Source organism: Phaenicophaeus curvirostris, chromosome 9, assembly GCF_032191515.1.
Source record: "Phaenicophaeus curvirostris isolate KB17595 chromosome 9, BPBGC_Pcur_1.0, whole genome shotgun sequence".
Lineage (NCBI taxonomy): Eukaryota > Metazoa > Chordata > Aves > Cuculiformes > Cuculidae > Phaenicophaeus > Phaenicophaeus curvirostris.
Window position 1 is genome coordinate 7,856,698 of NC_091400.1, and position 25,621 is coordinate 7,882,318.

Sequence of the window (25,621 nt, forward strand, 5' to 3'; positions counted from 1 at the left end):
GCAATTAAAAAAAAAAAAAAGTCAGCTCAAGGTTGTTCCCTGGCATCAATTGACTGTAGTACCTGCTCCTCAAGGCCACTGAACTAACTCGGAGTAAATATGTGACTGGCCTCTCTGGCACCATGATGAAACCTCCATCATTGTGTGGCCCAGGCACCCTGGGACTTTCCATCCATTTATAGTTCATAGAATCATAGAATGGTTTGGGTTGGAAAGGACCTCAAAACCCATCTAGTCCCACTCCTGCCATGGGCAGGGACACCTCCCACTGGGCTCCAAGCCCCATCCAACCTGGCCTTGAACACCTCCAGGGATGGGGCAGCCACCACTGCTCTGGGCAACCTGGGCCAGGGCCTCCTCACCCTCACAGGGAAACATTTCTTCCTAATATCTCGTCTCAATCTCCGCTCTTTTGGCTTAAAACCATTCCCCCCATCCTATCGCTGCACTTCATGATCAAGAGCACCCCCCTCATCTTTCCTGTAGCCCCTTTCAGTACTGGAAGGCTCAGTTCCTCGGACGGTCACTGGAGAGCAGCACAAAGGACTGGATTTCAGCTTTACCTTCTCTGTTCATGCAATAAGCACGACCAAGAGCAGGGCAAAGTGCCAAGCAAACACAGCTTCAGTAACAAGTGAAATACAATCTCTTTCTCCGACTGACAAAGCCCTGCTGGGATAAACACCTCGACCCATCTCTTCTCCAAAACAGGAGCTGAGAAGTGGGTTAGATCCCGCTGCCGGCAGCGCTCCATGAGGGGAGGTCTCTGCTAGGAGCTGAAAAATGACTAAAGTGAGCGATCAGAAGGAATAAACATCGTTTCTCACAACAGAGTTCACTGAAATCAGTGACTCTGTACGGAGGAAGGTGGTGGGCAGCCAGGAGGGTTGGGATGCAGTGGGAATTGGCACATGCAGGACCTCACGGCAAGTCCTGATCTTGCTGAACTCAGCTCCAGAGTCACCCTTGTTCACATTTGTGTCCTTGCATCACCTTTTCCTCAGAAGCACTGTTAGTATCTTTTTTCCCTATGAGGATGAATACTTCTCCTCTTCCATCCTTAACAGTGAACACAATGTGCAGAAAGAAAGGTGAATAAAGTTAAATTGAAATGCCAAATGGGAAAGCTTAGAGCTTTTAAAACCTGTTTGTTTTATGTAAGTACTTACTGGCAACTGGCACAAACATGTCGCTATCTGCTCTGAGATACCAGAGCAGATGTGACAGAGTGGAAAAGCCTCTTCCCTGCCAAAGTATTTGCTGGAGATTTGATAACAAGGTGCCATTGTACAACAGTGGGGAAAGGTTCAGAGGACAACTGAGGAGGCATCCAGGCGGTGCAGGGCTCTGCTTTTGCAGGCTACAGCTCCTCTGCTGAAACGCAGGCCTGCAGTGGGCAGCGCTGGGTCAGATACAGTGGGAAGGCAGCAAGTTCTTTGGTGCTCTTCCCTCTGCCTGCAAATGGTGATGGTCCACCTTGTTTCTTCATTTCTGTCGAGGGCTGTAAGCTCCTTCCTGCTTCTCTATGCGCTTCTGGGGAGACTGTTAAATCAAGCCCTCCAAATGCAAATTTAAAATCCGAACCAACATGTGAAACTTAAGTGCAAGAGCTCCAATTCCTAATACTTGCACTGAAAATCTTACGAGGATTCCTGTGAATGTCATCCACCCCGTCACATTTCTCCTAGACACTAGTACTGCATGTTTCAGTAATACTGAGTGTTTTGCTAATCCTGTTTTGCAAACATTCTCTTGTTCTCAAAACTCATCTGCTTTTTGTCCCCTGCCAAAGAAACCTCACCAAAAATCACTGAGCAGACATAAAAAACACATCAAGGCAATAACCGCATCTTTACTGGGACATGGTAGCAACTCTCCCACGTAATTCCCCTAAGAAGTATTCTATCTCAGTAAAAATCAATCCCTAACTGCTTGAAGGATGTATCTTAAGTCACACTATATTAAAAACCAAACAAACTGAAACGACCGTTATTTTACAGCCTTTGCTAAGCACATAGCAGTAGACAGGTTTGATCAGGTAAAGGAAATACTTTAACCCTCCCAATGGCATCTCAGTTCCTTTCTCCATCGTCATTACTTCAATTCAAAGTTTAAAAAGATTCCCAGTACTTTGAAGTTCCCATCAATTATCCATATGCTTTTATTTTGCAGTGTCTTCGGACTTGTCTTCCGAGAAGTGGTGATAACTGTGGGCCATGGGCACATGTAGCCACTGTCTTTTATCGAAGCCAGCCTGATACCCATTGCCTGAGTCAGCACAGCAAGTTAGCTGCTTCCCTCCTCTCCCCGTTCCTCTCCCTCTACCCTTCTCAAACAACATTGCTTTTAGCTCATTTATCTGCCTCTGGGGGCAATATGTAATCAGAGCAGGAGTGTTGATGGGAAATACGAAGTGATTCTTTCAAGTAGATGGCTTTGAAAACCATTCATGGCACTAATCAAGCCAATGTTACAACTGTCTCTTTCGTTTGCTTCACCTCCTACCCAGAGTCTGTCAGCACTGGACAAACTGGGAGAGTTTCTGGGATGCTCACGGGCCCATCTTGCTTTAGCAAAACACCTCATATTTTGTCAGTACGTGGCACTTGTTTGACGCAAAGGTAAGCAGAGACTGCATCACCCACCCTGCTCTCCAGGGGACTCTGGTCCAATCTTCCAATAGCACGACAGAGGCCAAAAATCCACAGCTATCAACTTTGAAAAAGCAGTACCTTTGCTATAGGTTAGTCTCCACTCTAAAGCAAAACCATACATGCTTCCACTCACGCATCTGTAATGCCAACATTGCCAACAAACCACAATCACCCCTGTATTAGAAAAAGTGGAGCCGCTCCCTAACTCCTATATAACTTTACAACAACGCAGAAACCAGGTTTATCATAGATTTGTGCTCCCCAAAGGGCTTAACCTGCTGTGATCAGAACTGGCCCTTGGAACTACCTACACAAAGGAAAAGGTTCCTGCTATAAATCTTCCCACAAAGTTCTTTATTTAAATAGTTATCCACATTGTCCTCAGAGGAGCAGCTGAGGGGACTGGGATTGTTTAGCCTGGAGGAGGATGAGAGGAGACCTCATCGCACTCTACAGCTCCCTGAAAGGAGGCGGTAGCAAGGTGGTTGCTAGTATCTTCTCCCAAGTAACAAGACAAGAGAAAATGGCCTCAAGCTGTGCCAGTGGAGGTTCAGATTGGATATTAGGAAAAATTTCTTTTAAGAGTGGTGAAGCATTGGAACAGGCTGCCCAGGGCAGTGGTGGAGTCTCCTTCTACAGAGGTGTTAAAATACGTGCAAACACGGTACTCTGGGACACGGTTTGGTAGGCACAGTGGGGATGCGCTGATGCTTTGACTGACTGTTAGACGTCTTTTCCGACCTAAATGATTCTGATCCCATGATTTTATGAATGTGGACGAAATGCTGTAGAATTTGAACCTACACAAAAAAAACAGCTGGTAGGAGTGCAAATACAAAGCAGAAAGATGGAGGAATGAAAGCAACCAGCTTTCATGACACAAGAATACCTACAGCAGAGCAAGCAACTGGAAACAGACTGCAGCACGAAGACAAAAAAGGAACCTTGCACAAAAGCCATCCTGCTTCACTGACTGAAGTGAGCCTGTTGCCATCTGTTCCAAATCAGGGCAGGATTAACCAGGTTAGTCGAGCAGATGCCAACATCAGGGGCTTCCAAGATAGATCATTTTTGTGGTTAGTTTCAGAAATAAATTTGCTTTTTAAAGAAAGAAAACCACCAACTCTTCATTCTGAGTAGCAGGGTAGGAAACAATAACAAGAAACTGCCACAGAGACACAGCAGGTGTCTCGCACCCATCAGCTGCACTGAAAGCTGGATTATTTTAGTTCCATTACCTTTTGCACACAGGCTGATGGAATCCAAAATCTGTAAAGGCATCAGCATGGTGAGAGCCCACATATTTGCCCCCAGTACAGGCACTTGCTCTTGAAAACGCAACTATGGAAGCAACAGGTTATCAAAGTTATGATTATGATTTTTATTTTGGGGTACTTGCTCCAGCCCCTCATATTTGCTGCAAAATTAGTCAGGAAAGAGTTGGAAGGCCAAAAAAAAGGTGTATAATTCCTTAATGACTCAACTGCCAGAATTTGCCTGCAAAACAGAATCTCCAAATTTGCTCCAACTTGTACAAGAAATTAATTCAGGTTTGGTATTTGCAAGGGATGTAAAAGATACCTCCTCCAAACAGGAGTGGAATCCTAGGCATAAGCATGCCAAATCCAAGCCAGTTAACAGTTCTTGTGATGAGGAGAGCTAGCACAATGCACTAAATAAAATAAAAGCTTCAGATTCCTTTAATTGCTTAATTTAAACAGAAGCTTTTAGCAATGCCATATTTCAGTGAATATACTGAGAGAATTGTGAATCTGTCCAAGAACTTTTTTTCTATCAGAGTTTTGCAGTTACTTCTCTCAGAAGACAGAAACAAAGCAAAGTGACTTTGAGTCATCACTCAAAGACAAGGATCTGTTTGTACTTACGCTGATCATCAAACTTCACCAAGAAGTCTTTTCCCAACAAAGAGCGGCATTGAAGTTTTCAGATGAACTATTCTGGGGGGTTAGAGATAACTCTTTCTGTATGATGCAACTTTTGTAAGTCCTGGAAGCTTGGAATGGTTTTTATTATAGTGCTTAAAATTATACTAGTGTGCTTGCACGCGACCACATACTTCAGTGTCATAAATAGCAAGCAGATACAGAAAAAGCAGCACTTATAATCCGGTAGGATTGAGGGGAAAAATTGCAAAGAAAAACTTACCTTTCTACTGCCAGTACTAATATTTGCCTTTCTTGTTTTTCCAGAATTCACGTAACAAAGCCAGCAGACACAACCCTACAAACGCATTGTAGAAGGCTACGTGGAGAGGAACTACTTCTGTGCTTCGACCACGTGCTGAGAATTTGCACTACCACCACACAGACACAATCTTGCACAACCAACATGCACAGAATTGTTCACCAAAAACATTACTGATTGGTTTCTCAGATTAGCAGCTACGGTACTGAAAAGAAATGCATTTTGTTCTAACTTAGAAAGGACTCATGTAGGTTCTTTATTTAAAAAAAAAATAAAAAGCAAAAAGCCTTGAGCAGAACATAGGTAGCAATGTCTTTTACAACAATCATTTTCCAGAGTAAGTGTGGTGCAAGAGCCTCAGCCAACCCTCTCTTACAAGATAAATTTTGTTTGCAAGATTTAACTCACAATAGCCAGTTCTGCCTCATGAAACAAGCTTCTCTGAAGCCAGAATTGACAGTATGTGTCACAAGCTTAATATTGTCTTGTTTATTACAATAACTTCTTTTCAGAAATGACTATCCTGGAGGCAGTTTTCCTTCAGCATTATACATCTGGGCATCTCCATAATCTGAGGAAAATTAAGAAGCAGGAAAAAGGAGTAAGATAAAAATAACCCGAAATACGCATTTGTAAACATGTTATTAAGTTACGGGAAAAATAAGTAGCAGGGACATGAAAAAGCAAAGTGCCTATATATATATTTTTTTTTCAGATTCAGCTTTCTCAGGAGAATGGCAGCTTAGTCCTCCCTGAAGAAAGCTCCGTGGAAAAAGGAGTTAAAACTCACAGCAACTCCCAAATCTCATTCCAACCTACCTCCTTTGAAATACATGTTCTTCCCTATATTTATTTATGCTTACTGCCCTCAATCATCCAGTCTCTAAAATGCTTTTCCATCAAGCTTCTGGCTCGCCAGTCACCAACATTGACTGTGGGGATGATCTTCTGTGGCTTCAACCATTGAACAAAACGCTTCATTTCCAGGTAACTGCTGTGTTCACTGTAAGGAATCCCTGAAAGAAAACAAATCGCAGCAACCTGTCAGTCTATCAGCTTTTTGCCAAAAACACTTTTTCAAGCCTTCTAGCTAAGAAAGAATTTAATTTTTTTTAAAAAAAATTCATATTGGAGACCTAAACTTCATAGCTAAGGTCAAGCAAAATCTCAGATTTTACTTCTGGTAAGATTACCTTGCATTAAATTACCAAATTAGAGCAAACTGAGTAACACCAAGCATTCAGTTAAATGTATGTTAAAATTGTAAGAGTTTCAACTCTTCCCATCAATAAGAAATGAGAGGAAGACCCAGAGCCTCTCAAATGACTGAGGTATGGAATGAAACCTTGGCTCTAGAACTTCACTGGCCCCAGCATCAGTCAGGCCAAGATTTCACCCCCGAAGTCTTTACATATATCAGATAAAAGCCTTTATTTGCAAGAGGAGGACAAAAGCAGAATATATGTAAAAATCTGCATTTACACTCGGTTTCTCAGTTCACAGATCTCTCCTGCACCAATCCATACATTCAGATTCTCCCATCGGGAGAAGCATTACTTACAATGAACAGTAAGAGTTTCCAGAATAAAAATATGAAAAGCATCCCCACAAAATTAAATGCAAGGAATCTTTACCACTCTCATACCATATATGGTGATCTTTCCTCTTGTCTGGGGTTTGATGTCCACCAGAGACAGGCATGAATCAGAATAGGTCCACCCAGTAGGCCTGAAGGCCAGAACTTGATCAAAATGTTCAGAAAACTTATTCAAGTGATCTTGCAAGCCCTGTGGAAAGAATACAGCACACACTGAATCCTAGTAAATAGTTCATTTGTCTAGAAGTTGGCGATTTCATGATAAGCTTCAGACTAAATTTTTTTTTCATATTTTGATATGAACTTTTATACTTTAAATACCATCTGCCTTATAATTATTGATGATAACTATTTACACTTGCTGAGCACCTTTTACCTTAAGATCTCAATTGCTTCATCTGAATAAGCACAGAACAGCTACACATTACAGATCAGAACACATAAGGCATCATCACATCATCTTATAGATCTCGTGCCTGAAGTCACTGACATCTGCTTACGCCCGGAAGCGCTCAGGGATCAAACAAACTACCCAAAAAATTGCAGCAAGCCAGTACATGAGTTCAGTATTGCTCTGAGCACTAAGCCACACTTTTCCACACCACCATGTGTGACAAGAAGGAAATGACCTCCCATCTCTTCACTCTGAATAAAATTAACTTGAAGAAGTTTCCAAGTTGCCTAACTTAGCCTTCAATGCTGCTTAAGCTAGGATCGGGAAAAGGATGCAAAGGAAGTATAAGGAATGTACAATCATATTCCTGGATAAAGTGAAGTCAGTATTATTTCAAAACAAAAATAGAAAATCAATTTCACGTGCCCTATATAAAATCTTATATTCCCCATCTGAAAGCCTTACAAGATTAGAGAACTCAAAATAAAAAACTTTGTATCAGCAGCAGGAAGAGGAATACAAAATAAAACCTGATTAAAAACAGGTGGAAGAGGGCCATAGGCTGTGACAGGACAGTAACTAAACCATCAGACACTTACAAAATGTTAAGCAGGGAAGTGGAAAGCTGCCAGTGACACTGCCACTTTCAGTAGCAACACATGGAATCCTGCAAGCAAGGCAGAGAGAACAACAAAAAAAACCTACCACAACACGTTTCATTCAGCAACAGGAATTATGGCCAGTTGCCATGGCTCTTAATACACTGCAAACATTCAGCCCTTACTAGCTTAAAGACATAAGCAGTGTAATTCTCCTTCACACTTCATTTTGGGAAGATTAACATAGCTTAAGGTAACAATTCATGTAATTGGTCCCTTTGCTTAATGAAATCTAAACACAGTACTTCAAATACAACTATTATTATATCAACCAATGCTAATCTTCTTCCAAATTTTGTTCTAAGTCAAGTGTGCAACTCGCACATTAAGGATGCAATTTCAATCTCATAAAAAATTATTTATGCATTTCAATCACATGCACTTTTGAAAAATCTCACCTCAGTGCTAGAACGAGACACTACTGAGCTAAGCAACATAAAAGAGGGGCAGAGACCTGAGACCTCGGCTCTCTGGAAAACTTCCACTGTATATTTATATTTGATTTCTGACTGTTACCAAACATTGCTTGTTGCAAAAGAATCATGCATGCAGTTTAGAAAAGATGGTCTTTTTCCACAAAACAAATTACTACAGCATGTATTTATAACAAGTCCACTCTAAACACACATTCCAGTGTCTTCTTTTACTGCTTTAGCCAATACTATTCCAAACCTCCGCTCCTTTAAAATGGAAAATATATTTTATTGCTAAATCAGCCTCCTTCAATCACCATCACAGCCTGTCACCGAAGTCAGCAGCACATGCAAACAAATTCGATCTCATACCATAAGGTATGAGAAGACTCAAACACGATGAAATAGTTGATTTATAATCAGCCCTAACACTGTTTAAACTCATTTGCTTATTCACAAACAGCAAAGTGACTGTGCCCCTGTATTCAGCAATGGTGAGGCTGCACCTCAAATCCTGTGTTCAGTTTTGGGCCCCTCACTACAAGAAGGACATTGAGGGGCGGGAGCGTGTCCAGAGAAGGGCAACAAAGCTGGGGAAGGGGCTGGAAAACAAGTATATTGAGGAGCAGGAGGTTGTTTAGGGAACTGGAATTGTTTAGCCTAGAGAAAAGGAGGCTGAGGGGAGATGTTATCACCCTCTACAACTGCCTGAAAGGAGGCCGCAGCAACGAGGGTGTTGGGTCAATTCTCCCAAGGGACAGGTGATAGGATGCACCTACAGAACTCAGTATTCAAACACACATTTGAAGATAAAAAGTTCTGGAAACATTTAAGCCAGGTAACACAGCTTTCCTCACTGTGCATCTGTGTAGAAACATGCTCATCTTGACACAGACAGCTCAAGCAGAAATGCGAAATGCACCACACATTATTGTAACCAAGCCTTTGGTCAAGTGAGAATCTGGGGTTGTAGCACATATTCTGAGAATGCTGTGGGTTTGCAAAGATCATCTTTCAATCTGTCTAAAAGCATTCACTAATCCATCTGGTTTTCACAGTGGATTTAACACAGTTATGGCCACTATTCATTTTTGTTTGCTTCAGTTCTAGGCAGCAGGTACCAATGTTACATCTTTAAACTCTGGTAACTGGGGAAAAGACAGAGAGGTTTCTGTACTTTTCTAAAAATGAACGGGGTGAAAAGCAGATTCAAAACTGGAATTAAACATCTGGAAAATGCCACCAAAAGGAGAAAATATTCACAACAGAGAGATTGCAAAAATACTTCTAGAATTCCTAACTATGCACTTAAAAAAGTATTGATTTTATTTTAAAAATATTATCACATTCCCCAGCCATCTGGACTCTCAGTGATCAGGAAAAAGGTTCCCCCAGTCACAGCAGAAAGCCTGTGAAGAAGGAAGTATATTCAAGAGCATCTCAAAACCACGCACTCGTTTCCTTTCCACTCTGGCAGAAAGGAAAGCTGTGGGCATCCAGATTTAGTCTTGGGAGCAGGCAGCTATGGAAACATGGAAGTTTTCCTAGGGCACGTACGGTTTTATCAACAGTTACTGCAAACTAGGCTTTAGTTGTGGTAAGCACAGGTAGCTGAAGTGGCTTTTGTTTGTTCTTTATGTAGAAACAGACCAGAGATGTTTTTCAATAACAAAAGGCAGAAGAATCATACACACAGTTCTTGGAACTATCCAGCCTGGAGCCCATGCAGGTTTGGTATTTTTGTATTAGTAAAGAGCATAATGGCGAGAGGCAGGGCATATATAACTGGGACTTCCAGGAGATATTGGGTTTGGCTATTTGCATTCTACTAAAAATGACACTGATGTACAAGACCACAGATGCACTCAATTTATTAAACCTAGACCAAATCTCAGCTTTGGACTGAGAACACTCCCATAAGGATTTCACGGATTTGCAGGTTTGCAGCTGAAACTACACAAGCAGGAAAGTAGCCCAAATTAAGAAGCAGGATTGCGTTTTTGTGTAGGGCTAGGAAACAAATAAAACAGAGAAGGAAGGAGAGACCCAGAAGACAAAAGGCATTCGCGTTTAGTGATGAGGATCAATATAAAAATTCTGGCTTTCCCAGCAGTAATCCAGTAATTCAGGACTAAACCTGTATAATCCAGCACAAAACAAACCCATGCAATGGCAGATGATAGCATCAACATTTACAGGATGGTATCATTCATGATTCTTCAACTAGAACAAGATTACAAGTGATTAGACAACTTATGCTTAAAAATAGTCTTTTCTGAGTTCATGTTTACTGATGCTGCTGGAGCAGAAATAAGATAAACAGTCATATGGGCTCATCTTTAAGCATTTAGCATTCTCCACAGTTTACTGATCCTGCGTTCCACCTGGGCATTCATCTAGCTACTGGCCCCATTGGATGTTTAGCACTCTGGAAGTCCTGCCAGCATGCCTAGCTTACACAGACACAAAATTACTAACGATGAAGTGAGACCACATTCCAATAACTTTGCACCTGAAGTCAAAGCCGCAGTACAGAGGGCCGTGGCAGTCACACTAGAATTCTTAGCCTTTAGATCACTGTGCCTTTAATCTTTGCTGGCCTTTTCCAGGGTTCAGGCACCCCTTCTGGCAAGGTGTAGACCTGTCTAGGACCTCCTGTTCTCAGAGATGAAACCCTGCACATGACAACTGCCTCTCTCCAAGAAGCAGGGCTGTCTGTCCTTGTGGGATAAACACATGCTCTGCCTGAAAATCCAGCTATGCGAGTACGCCATACAGGCTGGGACACATGACAGAAGAATCACATAACAACCCAAAAATCTGCAGAAGAAACCAAAATATATTGCTGTTCAAGACAACACAACATATTAAAAATAAATCCGTACACATTTCCATTACTCATTTTGTGCCCCATTGTGGAAAAGATTATAGAACAACATTAAAACATGAAGATATTAAGTCCCATCTCCTGCTGCTCCCATCCAAATCATATAGCCTCTTTTTCTCCTTTTTAGGTCAACTCTGACCTTGACTGGTCCTGCCGCTAAATATCATCTTGCTCTGAAGGATTTGCTTGAGATGGCACAGCAGGATTTAAGCAAAGCAGGAAAATGAATCCAAGTCTGTAAGGCGTAAGCAGCCACTGTTTTTCACTTTCTTCCAGGTTACCTTTAATCTAAAGCCTGTGGCTTTGCCTTAATGCCATTCTGCATTTTGTAGTCTATTTAGAAAAAAACGTCGTTTCCCTCCAGGAATCGGTCACCTTCCCTAAGAAATTCCCACTAAAACTCTCAACAAGAAAAACCTGCTGTCTTGAATCTCAACTGCAATGTGCATTTGAAGTCAACTTAGATGTAACAATGTCTTACAACAAACTGGTTTACTTGTTTTTGCTACAAATATTTGCAAAGATTGTGTGGAAAAACTACAGTGTGCGTATATATTGTGTCCTTCAATTCACTCAACATGTGTGTTTGTTTATACGTGAGTCTTCATTGATTTTCCAGTAGTCTCATCCGCAGGTAAATCAGCACAGAGGGAGAGAGAACATTCTTTTGAAAGATGAAAATATGATTATAAATACATGAAAAATGAATTGAGAGGAACATGGAGAAACCCTTTCCTTTTTTATCAAATACCAGACTGAAGACACGTCCGTGGGCTGCCTCAAGACAGAGGCTCACAAGCAGAAAACCCTTTTAGCTTTTTCCCTTCTCATACCAGGTAAAAGACAAGCTGGAAACAGGGGCTCCATGTCACAATGTATTAATTGCTAACGACACAGATCCTGCAGTCATTACATAAATTGACTTCAAAAAGGCCTGCAAAGAGCAAGCCTTTGAACAAACCTCATCTTATCTTGTACAAACACAGCACTGAAGTGAAATTACACTTTCTGTGCATCGTGTTTGGAGACAGTTATTAATGTTTAATTGCATTTCATTTTCAATGCATTACTACTACATGTCAAAACTCTACCAAATAAATATGAACTGACAAGAGGTTAAAAAGCCCCAAACACAACACAGGCTGGGAGGAGCCAAGATTAAGATTAGCCAGCAGGTTAATCAACTGAGTTTATTTTATGAACTTACCTTAAAATTAATCTGCATCATGGGAAGAACGTGAAGCAAAGTACCAGCCCAGTCCACACTGATGAGGGAATTAACAGCTGTTGACTCCAAGCACTGCAGTGTTTTGTACTTATCGCGGGACATACTTGCTTTCGAGCCTAGAACTTCAGCAATTGCTTTAGGATTAATTGGGAAGAAATCAGATAAAAAACAAGATGTGTTCATTTTTTGCTTGTTTTGGAGATATTTCTAATTATTGCACAGGATCATTTTAGCTATTGAAAAATTCATATTCAGCAGGGTATAGTGTTCTGTATTTGAATAAGAAGAGAAATCTATAATGCCTGTTAAAAAACTCTGGATCCTACATTGTAGCAGCAGAATTTTGTATGACAATTGGAAAGAAGGAGAACAGAAGTACTTTTGATAAGTTCCAAGTCATATTTCTCTGATACAATGTTACCAAGGCGAACTGGTATTTATTTCAAAGATGCCAGAAATGTGTAGGTTTTGGAATGTGTAACAAACAGCCCACATTAGACAGACTAAATCTCAGTGAAACTTAGTCTTGCAACGATGACTCTAAACATACTCAGAAGCCCAAATGGCACACAGCTGCCTGCTCTAGAGCGTACATTTGGGCAATCATGTTGGCTCCTCATGTGACTGAGTGAAGTGCAGCACACAAGATTTTCATTAAGTCAGAAAAGATGTGTTTCGGTTTGGGGAACGCTTTGTCAAAATTGATTTAATTAAAATTGTTTAATACAAATATTTAGGAAAATATGTAATATAAACCTGGGAAGAAAAACTGCTGGCAAAACAGAAGCTTAAGAATAATTACATCCCTTTACTGTTTCTTGACAACACGATATTATTAACACCAAAAACATCAAAAAGACTTTTCTTTTAAATGCCATTAGCAATTTTCTCACCATAATCAATTACATGGGTTCATTATTTAGGCTCCAAATTGGCCTTCTGAGTATTCGGGATGTTTGCAAATGTAGCAGAAAAATATTTCTCTCAGAAAGTTAAAACTTAGCAGTGAGATTATTAAATGTATTTTATTTCTTTACTCATTATCTGACCATCAAGACTAACCGACCCTTTATATCATCAAAAAAAAAGTCTTTTAACATTGACTGAGGAGTTAATTTAGGTTTTTATCCAGTACACTTCTTTTACATACCTAAAAAGACTTTTTCTTTTCCAATGGAATAGGTGCCACAGACAACTAGAGTACGTGGGTTTAAGGTCACCGTCTCAAAGGCAGTATTGACAGCAAACTGGATAACCTCTTGTTGAGAGGGAAAAGTGTATTCAGGACTACAGTATCTGGGGCATGGAAAAAAGGTACACCACATCATTACACAAGACAGAAAACAAGAATTTACCAAGAAGGCCCTCAAAACTGCATACATAGAATGGGTTGGGTTAGAACTTGGTTGGTCTTCAAAGCCCATCCAGTTCCAATTCTCTGCCATAGGCAGGGACACATCCCACTGGATCAGGCTGCCCAAGGCCCATCAAACCTGGCCTGAATGCTTCCAGGAATGGGGACTCCACAAATTCCCTGGCCAACCCATGCCAGTGCCTCACTACCCTTATACATTAGGAAGAAATTCTTCCCGGTAATCTAAACCTTCCCCCTTCTAATCTAAAGCCATTCTCCCTCATCCTATCAGTATGTCCCCTTGTAAAAATCCCCTCCCCAACTTTCTTTAAGAACCCCATCAGGTACTGGAAGCTGGTCTAAGGTCTCCCCAGAGCCTTCTCTTCTGCAGGCTGAACAATTTCAACTGTCTCATAGCAAAGGTGCTCCAGACTTCTGATCATCTTTGTGGCATTTCCCCATATAAGATTTTATCCTTCTATATCATTTCAATCTACTTGCAATCTATTTATTAGAAACACTGAGGTGCTCAGATGAAATTGTTGCCACAAAATTTACATGGAGTATATCAGTATGAAACTACTCGTCGGACGCTGACACTCAATTCTGCAGGTTTTTGCTCTATAAATACCAAGTGCTCTTTCAAGCTAGATATTTGTATCATGTCCTAATTACATCCTTATGTCTATTTTTTGTAATGCACACAAACCACAACATACGGCATTATTCATTTGCAGAAACATATGGAACAGAAATAAAAGACTGCAGCTGGGCATTAGTCATCATACACAGAAAAACAATTTTATATACATGAGTCAGAGAAAGGTCTAATGAAAACCTCGACAACCAATTTAACCATCTGGCATTCTTTCATTCTCTGAATTTCCCTGTGCCCCTTTTCATAACAGCGTTGGATCCACATAAAACCAGTGTCCATGAACCTCTTGTTTCAGAGCTGAACACTCAATATATGAATTTTCACACTCACAATTTAATACCACTTAAAAATAGTAAGGCCGTCTCAGCTGATACTTTAGCATCTTCTTCACTACCCACTTATATTCCAACACGTAACAGCATAACAGATGAACAAGCTAGACATACAAGGACTTTCAATAAACACCTGATTTTATTCAGAACTAAATAGAGCTAGGGAGTGTTAAAACAGTAACGTCATTTATACTTCTATTTGGTTCATACAAAGTCTGACCAAACTGAAAAGAGGGTTATATCGAAAAAAAAAGTAGACGCAACTTACGTGGTATCAAGGTAAAGGGTATGGACTTGTTGACCAACCAAAGCAGGGTAGCGCTCCATGGAAGGATCTGCCCTGAAGTCTCCTGTGTGCAGAATAACAGTTCCACTCGGCAGACAGAAAAGTATCATTGCTGCACCTGGGCAACTGAAACAAACAAACAAAAAACCCTTTACAAATTATAGTAGTTCTTTATACTGACAAACTGCCTTAAGAGATACACCACCCTGCAGTGGCAGGGAGGTCTGCAGAGCAGCATTTTAATTCACACCTACCGTGCAACCTAATTCAGCTAGAAATTCCCTATTCCTAAAGGAACTCTGAAGCTAACCTTATGGGCATAGATATGCCAGACTTGAGTTCTCAGCTGAGATAGAGGGAAGAAAAAAACCTCTCCAACAGTAAAGTAATCAAGCATTAATTGCCTTTTGAGGATGCTCTGTCTTCTCAAAGATTCTGCCTCAGTTGCAGCCTCTGAGGTCTTATTACTTGATTACAAGGGGAAACAGCACACCAGTGGAAAGCAGCATACTTATTCAGGAGAATCAGGACTGTATTAATGCAGATGCATCTTCATTCCTGCAGGACTTAGTGAAGCATTTCCTTTTAAATTCTATCTGCAGATCTTAAAAATTATCTTCCATCCAGAATTCCCCGGTCATAAATACAAGTCTCTTATTGGCCAGCGCAAATCCATTGCACACTCTGCAGTTCCTCACCAAAGCTGTCTGAAGGGCAAGAGCTCAGACTGGAAAAGCAGACTGGGACTATTTCAGGCATGAATCATCTGTAAAGGGTATAAGAAATCTCTAAAAAGGAAAAACTGGCATGAATCACAGCTAAAATGACAGAACTGGTGAACTCTCCAAAAACTTGAACTTTGTACCTAAGGTTTATATTCCTTTTAAATTGAAGCAGGGGATCAGAGAGACAAACAGGAAAAGTAAGAACTAGCCAAATTACATAAGCAACAAGGCTTCCTTCATTCCCAGAAAGGGTTCTCAAAGGACTTAATGGAATCTTATCTCTCCAACTATAAACACATCCCAAGATAAGCAATATTCAAACCAGCTGTGACACAGTGCTGCATTTCAATATATACTTGAGGGAAAGGACTTTTCCTTTAGCCCAAAGCCAAATAAGGTACCAAGAAGCAGAACGGCAAGAGTACAGGCCTGGAAGTCAGGTGGTACTGAATTATCACACAGTGCCTGTGTAACACTGGACAAAAAACTCACTCTATCACTGAATCCAGTTAGAATCATAGAATGGTTTAGGTTGGAAAGGACTTTAAAGATCACCCAGTTCCAACCTTATTGCCATGGGAAGTCTTGTTGCACATTTCAACAGGCTTTTCTTTAAAGTTCTGTTTTCAAAATGTTGGCTGGGTTTGGCCTGTCCTGAGATCCAAAATACTTCATTTTTCTTTAGCTGAAGATTTCACTGTCTTCAGTTGAAGCTACAGAAACGTAACATATTTGATAATCGAATCTAGGGTGCTCCCAACTAGATACCAAAAAGTGAACTGAACAGACCAATACAAAAAACCAATCAACTTCTCCAGAAGTTTCAAAATTACTGAGCTATGTGTAGTTAACACCATGTAACTCATTACTACAACAACAAAAAAAGTTTAACTAAAATTATAGAAAAACCCTAAGTTTCAGTTTCAAAAATAACACACTGGTTGCAAAAGATAACTACCTGCAAGAAATTAAGACTCCTACATGCCTAATTCACTTTTGAAGTGAAGATGCATGGTACTAAGCCAACTCAGGAATGCGAAGTGTTTTCACCCTTATTGTTTCAGATCCCTTGACACCTAAAAATCATGAAAACACAAAATCCATCTGTACAGTTATTTATCTTTAATATTCTGTACGTACAAATATTTCACAACAAATGCAATGATACATACTGATTGGCATCGAGCAACAGCACTTTGATCCCATTCACTACACATTCTGTGTCCATCGGTAGCACGTGGATGTACTGTTCTCTGACTCGAAGTTTGCTCTTCACCAGGTTGCCAGTTATCTGTAACAGGGAAAGGATTCAGTATGAAATAGGAACAAAAATCTAAAAAAAAGCCTTTGTTTATTTCAGAAAAAATAGTTCTCAAAGCCAGACTGTCTGGATTAGAGAGAAACTATGAGATCTTGTGTATAAACAAGCCTTTCAGTAGCATTTCACCTCTTAAAAAACAAACTGGAAAAAAGCTGTTTTAAAAAAAGTAAACTTTTAAAATTTGTCAACAGGTTCTGGATTGCAATCAGAAAAGGGGAATAACATCTGTTACAGACTTTCAAGTCAAGAAAAGGAGGTGGATAAAGCCTTCTTTAAACAATTGAAGAAATTTCCAAGTCACGGGCCCCAGATCTTATCATGGAGGACTGCAGTCACCCCAACACCTGCTGGAAGGAGAACATGGGACACAAACATTCCAGGAGATTCCCAGAGTAAATCAGAAATAGTTTTTTTATGCCAGTTCTGGACGGGTTGATGAGGTGAGATGCCCTACCATGTAATGAGTAAAGAGTTGGTTGGCTGTATAAAAGCTGACAGCAGCCTTGGCCATTCAACAGCCTCCAGCACAGAATGCATAGGACTAGGCTAAAACAACTCTGTTTACATGGTGTGGAGAAAAGATGGCCTAAATAGAATCTCATTTCATACTTCCCTCACTTGAATAGTTACAGAGAAGATGGAACCAGGTTCTTCTCTATGATGCACACAAAAAGAATAAGCTACAGTCTCAAGTTGCGAAAAGGGAAATTTCAATTGTATATTCGGAAAATATTTCAGAGTGGGTAAGCATGCAGGAGGCTGTGAGGAGATGTAGTGGAATCTGTCCTGTTTTCAAAATCTGACCAACCCAGGCTCATTGCAGTCTGATCTAAATTTCAAACTAGGCCTGCACCGCACAGAAGATCAGACTCTATGACGTCTACAGACCCTTTTAAGCCCTTCATTGGTGGTCTAATCAGTCAAATCAGGGTATGAATTTCTTACAAGGGCAACACGGATTCACCTGTAGATACATCCACTGTGCCTACTTGACCAACCAATGAAGCTTCAGATATTCTATTTACTTCTATTTATACTTTCACCAGTATAAAAGTGCATCTGCATCAGAATATGGTTGGAAATGGATTTGATAATATCCAGGAATCTTGAAAAACCTTACCTTATTACAGTAGATTGGAAATGTGAAGTTTTTTGTTAGCCCACAATAGTGATCAGAGTGAAAATGAGTAAGGAAATAAGCTGTGCAGCCTTCAATTTCTCCATACTGGAAGGCATCAACTGTAAAACCAGTTCCTACAGCAAAAAGGGAAGAGAGAAGAATCAGTAAACATGCATAGCTCAGAACTAGTTTCTAGTTAATGTTCATTTTGTTCCTTTTTCTTTCTTTCTTCCAAATTAAAATGGAATACAGTTACACTGCACACAGTTGAAGGAGCCATTTGAAGATGAGCATGGTTTGCATAGGAGACTGTTGTAAAAAAGATTCTTGCCTATTAAAACAAAAATGTAAGTGTCCACACATGTTGTTCAGCTGCTATCCTGTACAGATGGCAATTGGTTAAGCAAATAAAACACATTTATCTGCTTTCAGCTAGTATTTTTGAAAGTTCATGTGGATTAAAATCTAACACCAACATCCTTACGCAAAATAAAACCAGTAACCACAACTTAACAAAACACCTGTTGCAATCACACCGCAATATTTCAATTATTTTACATTTAATATTCCCCTTAAAATATGCTACCATTTAATTATCAAGAAAGTATTCTGGAGTCTTCATACTTCTAACACTTATGAGTTTAAAACATGAAATTGAACTCCTTTTTTTAACTTGGTATAAGGAAATAATTGCTACTGACAGCCCCATATTCAGGCACAACTCAAGCAACACAAAGGAGTAATTACAGGAAGTAGGAGTGAATACTAACAAGGGATGTATTCAAAATTATTTAAGAAAGTAGATCCATATTTCAATACTGCTTATCTTTTTTACTCTGGTAAGACACGCAAAAGTTAGTCCTTGAAATAATTTTCCTGAGAGAACTATTTCACTGCCCTTCATCAATGAAGCCATTTTTGGCTCCAATTCTGTAATCACCTTCTCCTGGAGATCTGGACCCACACCAGATTTTACCAACTTAGACAGAGGAAACAAAATACACTATAAGCTGCAATAACAATGGTTACGAAGAGTGAAGAATATTGAAACCTAAAATTAGGAGACAAAATACAACTTTCAAGCCAAAATTCGTTAACTTCTACAAAAAGCAAGAGTTCTCTCTCACCCGGTATTTTCTTGTAGAAAGGGCAGTGTTTCTTTCTTGTTCCTTCATCGGTAGTAGGTGATTCTTTAAATTTTTTTCTCCACCTTCGCTGGCGACTAGAACTTACATCTGACAAGGCTCCATTTTGACTTAAACTTTCTGTAACTGCATCTACATCTTCCACAGACCCTTCAGCTTTCCTTTTTTGCTGTCTGGGCCTCTTTCCATTGGGAGTTAATGAACTTGGTATCTGCTTTCCCTCACTCAAAGGAGCCTGTCCTTTGCTTTCTTCTTTTACTTTGGGTTTTAACCCAAAGAAAACACCAATGTCCATTTGTTTGAGTTCCTTGGCAGAACCGAATTTAGCATTCATACTTGCTAAAGAAAGAGATGACACTGTTTTAGAGATGGGGCTGGGAAAGCATGCAGCAGCTGTAGTAAGATTTCCTGCTTTCTCCACTACTGACTGTGGATCCTCCTCACAAGTTGTTTTTTCAATTGCATTGGCAGTAGTTTTGTCTGCATTAGTTAAAACATCACTCAGGTCACTCAGAACTTTACTTTTCTGTGTCAAAAGAGACCCAGCAGCTTCTCTGACAACCAGTGATGATGTATCAGTAAAACTCACATATGCAGAATCCAAAGCACAACCACCAGGGTCTTCTGACTCTGTGTTACCTACTTGAGCAGCAGAGGAAATCAATTCTAACTCTTTAACCTCTTCACAATTAAAAGGAAAAGAGGATCCACTGGCTAGCACCTCTTCCTGATGCTGATTATCTACACCTGTTGAGTTACAGAGCCTGCTGTTCATGTGACTCTGAGAAACAGCTTTCATGCTATGACTTAGATGGTTCGATGTATTTACTTTCTCACGGTGGTTTTTTTTAATTATGCAATTTCCTATTTCACTATGCTTATACTGAGGCTTCTGCTGTAAGAGAAGTCCATCAAATGTTTTAAACGCCACAGAATCAGATTCTTTGCCTTCAAGGTTCTGGACTCTGAATAATTTAGTTTGTGATATTTTTACTTTCTTCTCCTCTTCCTCAGTTTCCTCCTCACTTTCCTCAACAGTACTCAGTGGAGAATAAGAAATTTCACAGTCACTGAAGTCTGCTTTTGATTGTAGTAGACTTGGCTGACTTGTATCTTTTGGACTACACAGATCTTGTCCTGTTTCACTTTCTTGAGAGAATGCAAAGTCATAAAATTCAAATTCACAATTATTATCTGTGGTCTGTGTAAGCTGAAATGTCTGCTGCGGCTTTTGAACATCTGTAAAAGAGGAAGTACTTTCACCAATTATATTTAGAGACTTCACTTGTGGTGAACTCTGCACCATCAATGCGGAATCATCATTCTGGGCATTTTTTACATTATTAGATGGTTTCTCATTCCATGAAACTTCCTCTACATGACCTGAGGAACAACTGGGCTTTGCAGCAGTATAACATGTCATCTTCCCCTCCAAAGCATTTGCCGAAGAGTTTACAAGGTAATCTCCTGCCCTGCTTGCTGCAAGGAGAAAATGGCTGTAACGCTTGTAGTGGGATGGAATGGTAGAAGTGCACAGTAAACCATCAGGACACTCTGTGAAAAGAGATAAACAGAGAAGAAATGTTAATATCCTTGCAAATCTAATTGGCATCATTATTAAAATAGAAATCACAAGCTTTTTCATACAAATGCAGCTACTAGAGGACAGAATGCACAAGTAAAATGTAATTTTCAAGCTGCCAAGACCTCCTGCCCTGCTCTGGCTAGAAATGAGAATGCTTCCAACCTGAAACCAAACTGCTGCTAATCCTGCACTATGCCTGAATTAACACAGCCCTCTAACAGCACAAGCACTTAACCTTGCTTCAATGCACACTAATGTAATCACATGGCTTTGGGTTTAGAACTGTCCCACATGCAATCAATGAGCTCAGAGCAGTAGCACCAGGAAAGGCCAGCAGACATGTTTCAAAATAAACCAAATATTGGTACTTAATCAATCTGAAATTCCATTTCAAATTGTCTACTGGGTTACACAATTTTTTTTTTATTTAAAAAAAAAAGTCTTGTATTTACTTATGTGAAAAAAGTATTTGGTATTGAGATGCCAGCAAAAAAAAATCTTTGGCTGTTCTGTAAGCATGACTGCATGAATCAATCAGAAGGATTTTTTGTTTCTTAATTTTGTGAGAGGTGGAAATGAGGTGTTAACACATCCACCTTAAGTTAAAATCACTTCAAGGGAAATTACAAAGATATAAAAGGGAAAGCGACTCCATTACATAAAACAGCTTTTACTAATTTCCTGACTGTATGGCTTCTGGTTTTTTCAAAAGTTATGAAACGTATTAAGAAGGTAAGTTGCATATTTGGATCTGTTCAGACACAGTATTTCATCATATAAAACGACCAAGTGGAATGAGACAGTCGTATTCCTCTTATACAGAGCTCAAAACAAAACTATGTTGTGTAATGATACAGGAATGTTCATGTATAGCTCTGTGTAAAGTCTCTAAAGCACAGTGGATCACGGACTAACATTTCAAGTTAATTAGTGTAACAGACTAATTTCAGCTTCCAACTATCCATAGACAAGCAGTAAAAGCACACAGCAACATGGATACAGGATAATAAAATTTACACCCAAAGACAAAGAAATTCAGTGTCAAAAGCAGTAGCCTCTTAACTGAAGGAGGGCTTTTTTTGCTGGTATCAATTTAGTAACTGAAACAGGTTCCATTATTTTAAAATGGTAAATATGCACCTCCAATTTCTTCAATAAGCTACTAAAACTGGAGCTTGAAAAACAGCCACGAATCTTCATCACTACTCTACAAAGCTTTGAGATCAGATTCCGATATGAGATTTTCATGTTGGATTTCCAAAAACTTCATATGAAAATGATACTGACAAACTATCAGTAGTAACGTTCAAAAAAATCAAACCAACTACCGTCTCCCACTTTGAACTAAATACAAAGACCAAGGTTTATAGCAACGTTACGTGAGGAGCCTTTGACTTTCCTCCAAAGGCTTTTCTCTTCTCTTCTCTATTCATACCTTTTTCAATGGATCCTGGAGAATCCAAACATTCAGCAACATGCCATCGAGGTGTCTGGACCAATAGCAAAGAGAAGGGCATCTGGCAGCTTGGACAGTACCCATCCTGAACGGGCTTTGCATTTCGTGAGCTCTGTTCTGTCAGGCTACTTGCGCTTTCCTGGGAGTGCACGCTTCTGTCATCTTTACACTGATCTCCACCCTGATTTGGCCTTAAACTCTGCTCCGCTTTCTGAAGCGCCTCAGTTTTTTCTACAGATGTGTTTCTATTTCTCTTTCTTTTTGGCCTGCACTTGCCAGCACTTACTTTCTGCACAGGTATAGAGACACTCTCTGAATCAGTCTGATGCTTTTCCTTCCTAATGGATTTATACTCCCAAATGTCCTCTTCCAATAAACCATCTTCAGACATGGTAACACATGAAATGTTCTCCTTTCCTCTAAGGAACAGTTCACAAACGTACCTCTCCTTCGGCTAAAATGTTTTACCTTCCCTCCCCTCTTCGCTACCTGAAGAAAAGCACCTGAGCTCCATTTTAAAAGAGCATCACTGGGCCCCAAACCAAACTGTAGTCCGTGATGGGACAGGAGCATGGTGGATCCTATCCTAAAAATAATTTAACAAGCGTCTCTCTGAATATTTGCAATCACTGCCGGGAAGCAAAACCCGAGTCTGTAAGACGCAAAGAGGCTTGCAGGGTGACCCATCTCCCTCCTATCCCTCTCAGAAAGGATCTCCCTCCGGGAAGCACCCAACCAGCCCCACTCTCCTGACCACCACCTCCCTGCCCTGAAGTAGGAAGATTTTAATGGAAAAGGTCCAAGAGATGAGCCGGGGGATCGCTGCTAAGAGGCACCACACAACGAAGGCGGGAACCGACGGGGGCGGCCCTTCTCCCCCCCTCCTCACCCTCTTCACTCGTTCTTCCCCTTCCTCAACCCCTTCGCCCCCCTCCTCGATCGTTCTCTCCCCTCTCGTCGATCCCTCTCCCCCACAATCTCTCTCCCCTCCTCCCTCGCCCCCCAACCCCTTCCCTCTCCTCCGCCGCTCGCCGCCGCAGCAGCGCATCCGCCGCCGCAGATTCGTCACCACCGCTGGCGCTCAATTTCCCGCTTCCCGCATATCACCACACACACACACCCGGCCAAAAAAAAAATCCCAGTAATTAAATTATCGAAGCCTTGCTTGGACTTTGTCGCGATACTCCCCGATTTTCGCATCTATTCCACGGACAAATAAAAAAAGCGACTGGGCGGGAAAAGCAGGCTGCGTCGAATCGGCTGAGCGTCGAATCTGCTTGAGAGGGGACACCATTCGCGAATGTGCTCCTGTGACTATCAAAGCTGTGTAAACAAAATACGGAATGAACAAAAAAAGCCCCCTTTAAGACAGAATATTTATTGCGTATTTGTGCTTCGGCCTTATTTCGAGGGTTTTTTTAATTTTTAATTAGTTTTCTTTCCCCTCCTTCTCGCCCCGGGCGGTGCCGAATCTGTGGCGGGGAAGCGCGGGGCGGGGAGCGGCGGCGGCGCGCGCGGGAGGCGCCATGGCGGCGGGGAGCCTGGCGGGGCTCCTGCCCGCCCAGACCCAGCTCGAATACGCCCTGCTCGACGCCGACACCGCCCAGGAGAAGGAAAACTTGGTCTACCAGTACCTAAAGAAGCTGGACAGCCGCGAGCGGGACCTGGCGGTACCCGAGCTCGGCGCAGGTGGGTGGCGGCGGGGCCGGCCCTCGCCGCAGGGTGAGCTCCCTCAGGGCCCGCTGCCGGCCCCGGGAGCCGCTTCCAGTTACAGGAAATGTCATAGAATCGTCGAATGGGTTGGGTTGGAAGGGACTATAAAGCTCATGCCGTTCCGAGCCCGCTGCCATGGGCAGGGACACCTCCCACCAGACCAGGCTGCTCCCATCCAACCGGGCCTTGAACATCTCTAGGGATGAGGCAGGCACCACTTCTCTGTGCCAGTAGGTCACTACTTTTGCAGGAAAACATTTGTAACTAATATCTCATCTAAATCTCCCCTCTTTCATCTTAAAACCACTCCCCCTCATCCTGTCCCTGCACTCCCTGATCAAGACCCCCTCCCCAGCTTTCCTGGAGCCCTTTCAGTACTGGAAAGCTGCTGTAGGGTCTCCCCAGAGCCTTCGCTTCCCTAGGCTTAAGAACTCCAACTCACAGTCATGGAGAGAGAGCTGGGAAACATCCTAAGCAGCTACAGTGAAACCAAGGGAGCTGAGGAGGAAGCTGTGAGGATTGGTCAGGCCCTCACCATGACCAGAAAAGAGAGATACCAATGTCGTGTATATAAGGGAAAGGCTTTATTTTTTAAAAAGTAAATTGATGGAGGTAGGAGGCTTAGAAGAGAGGGTTTGAAGAACTGGGATTACAACCAGGTGCAGGGGGAGCATTTATAAAGTGGTTCCTTATCCTTGTCTTTCACTCCTGGTGCTTTCAGGAAGCTGCACTTGTCAGTTTTCCCGCCCCTTATAATACAACCTGTGCTGGAGATGTTGCCCTCATCATTCAGTGTCATGCCTGTTTCTCATTCGCACATTTCTGTATCTTTTCTTGTTCTAAGGGTGAAATCAAAGATGAGTCTTGAAGGATATTGCAAGCTCTGCTCAGTGAAGCTCTGCTTAGTGAGGCTCTGCGATTGTGGGAGCTTGCACCTGTCTGCAAGGCAGAGACCTCAGGATGAAAAATTCAGGGTTTAAAAATCACATCTGTCTCATGGGAATAACTTCTGACTTTTAACTAGTGCACAAAGTGAACTCTTCCCGTCTAGATCTGAACACCTGAGCTGAATTTTCAGTTTTGCCATTAATACTGTTTCACTTCCTATGTTCTGTCAAAGCTTATTTTCATCTCAAAAAGGAGCTCAAAGAAGGAGACATTTTTCATTTCCGGTATTTTTTTATGAAAGGTGTTTTAATTCTAGTGAAAAGGGGAGCAATGCTGTAAAATAAATAACTTGCTCTTTTCTGTAACAGTAACACCCTTTTACTGTGGAAATAATGCATACATTTCATAAGTTATTCTCATTATTTTCACCAAATCTGAATGCACGTGCATCCATTTATGTTTATAAATATATGGAGGTAGAGACTGATCCTCCGGTTGGTCAAACAGAAAACAAGCTGCCTGCTGACTTCAGCAGCAATAACTTCTCTGGGTGCAGTGAGAACTTTGGTTGCTGGAACTATCAGAGTGGAAGTTTTGAGGATTTTTATATTAGTCAGCATACATTTTTAAAAAATAGGCCTTCAGAAATTTAGTTCAGCTTTGCATTGTATTACACCTGTCATTTCCCCTGTTATTTTCAGAAATGTCAAGTGTTTATAACAGCAGATCATATTCTAGGATACTGATTTCTTATCTTTATACCCGTTTCTAATGGGATCAGAGGAATATCAGCTACCAGTGACAAAAGAATGCTTTCATGTCTCATACCAAGTGGTTAAAGTAAACAACCAGGAATAATACTGGGTATATCTGATAAGGCTGCATTTCTTCCCTTGTAACAGGATTAATTTATAGCTGTCATTTCAAACTTTTGAAAATCAAGATCAAAACTGTAAACACAGAAGTACTTCAGTCATCTCAGAAACTAATTCTTTACAAAA

At 41.0% G+C, this 25,621-nt stretch overlaps 2 protein-coding genes across 3 annotated transcripts in view; one reads left to right on the forward strand and one right to left on the reverse strand.

The window, feature by feature from the left end:
* Positions 1 to 5,123: 5,123 nt before the first annotated feature.
* Positions 5,124 to 22,845, reverse strand: DCLRE1A (DNA cross-link repair 1A). The gene is made up of 9 exons (XM_069863582.1): positions 21,999 to 22,845; positions 18,961 to 20,532; positions 17,834 to 17,967; positions 16,565 to 16,683; positions 14,650 to 14,793; positions 13,188 to 13,333; positions 12,017 to 12,171; positions 6,505 to 6,646; positions 5,124 to 5,875 (listed from the first exon to the last, which is right to left on the reverse strand). Exons 1-9 carry the CDS (start codon positions 22,408 to 22,410, stop codon positions 5,709 to 5,711), a joined length of 2,991 nt encoding a protein of 996 aa, XP_069719683.1. The 5' UTR covers positions 22,411 to 22,845; the 3' UTR covers positions 5,124 to 5,708.
* Positions 22,846 to 23,500: 655 nt separating this feature from the next.
* Positions 23,501 to 25,621, forward strand: part of NHLRC2 (NHL repeat containing 2) — a 267,757-nt gene continuing 265,636 nt past the window's right edge. For both annotated transcript variants that reach the window (XR_011337967.1, XM_069863748.1), the window contains exon 1: positions 23,501 to 23,708. Coding sequence is in view for 1 of the 2 variants with exons in the window: in XM_069863748.1 (XP_069719849.1) it covers positions 23,546 to 23,708 (163 nt within the window). In the remaining variant the exon portion in view is untranslated. The remainder of the gene's footprint in view (positions 23,709 to 25,621) is intronic.

Coding starts and splice junctions, on each gene's coding strand:
- DCLRE1A (XM_069863582.1), bottom strand. CDS start 22,410: ATGTCTGAAGATGGTTTATTGGAAGAGGACATTTGGGAGTATAAATCC. Junction 14,794..16,564: donor CTGTTGCTCGATGCCAATCA/GTATGTATCATT, acceptor TGTTTGTTTCAG/TTGCCCAGGTGCAGCAATGA. Junction 12,172..13,187: donor AAAAGAAAAAGTCTTTTTAG/GTATGTAAAAGA, acceptor TTAATCCTAAAG/CAATTGCTGAAGTTCTAGGC.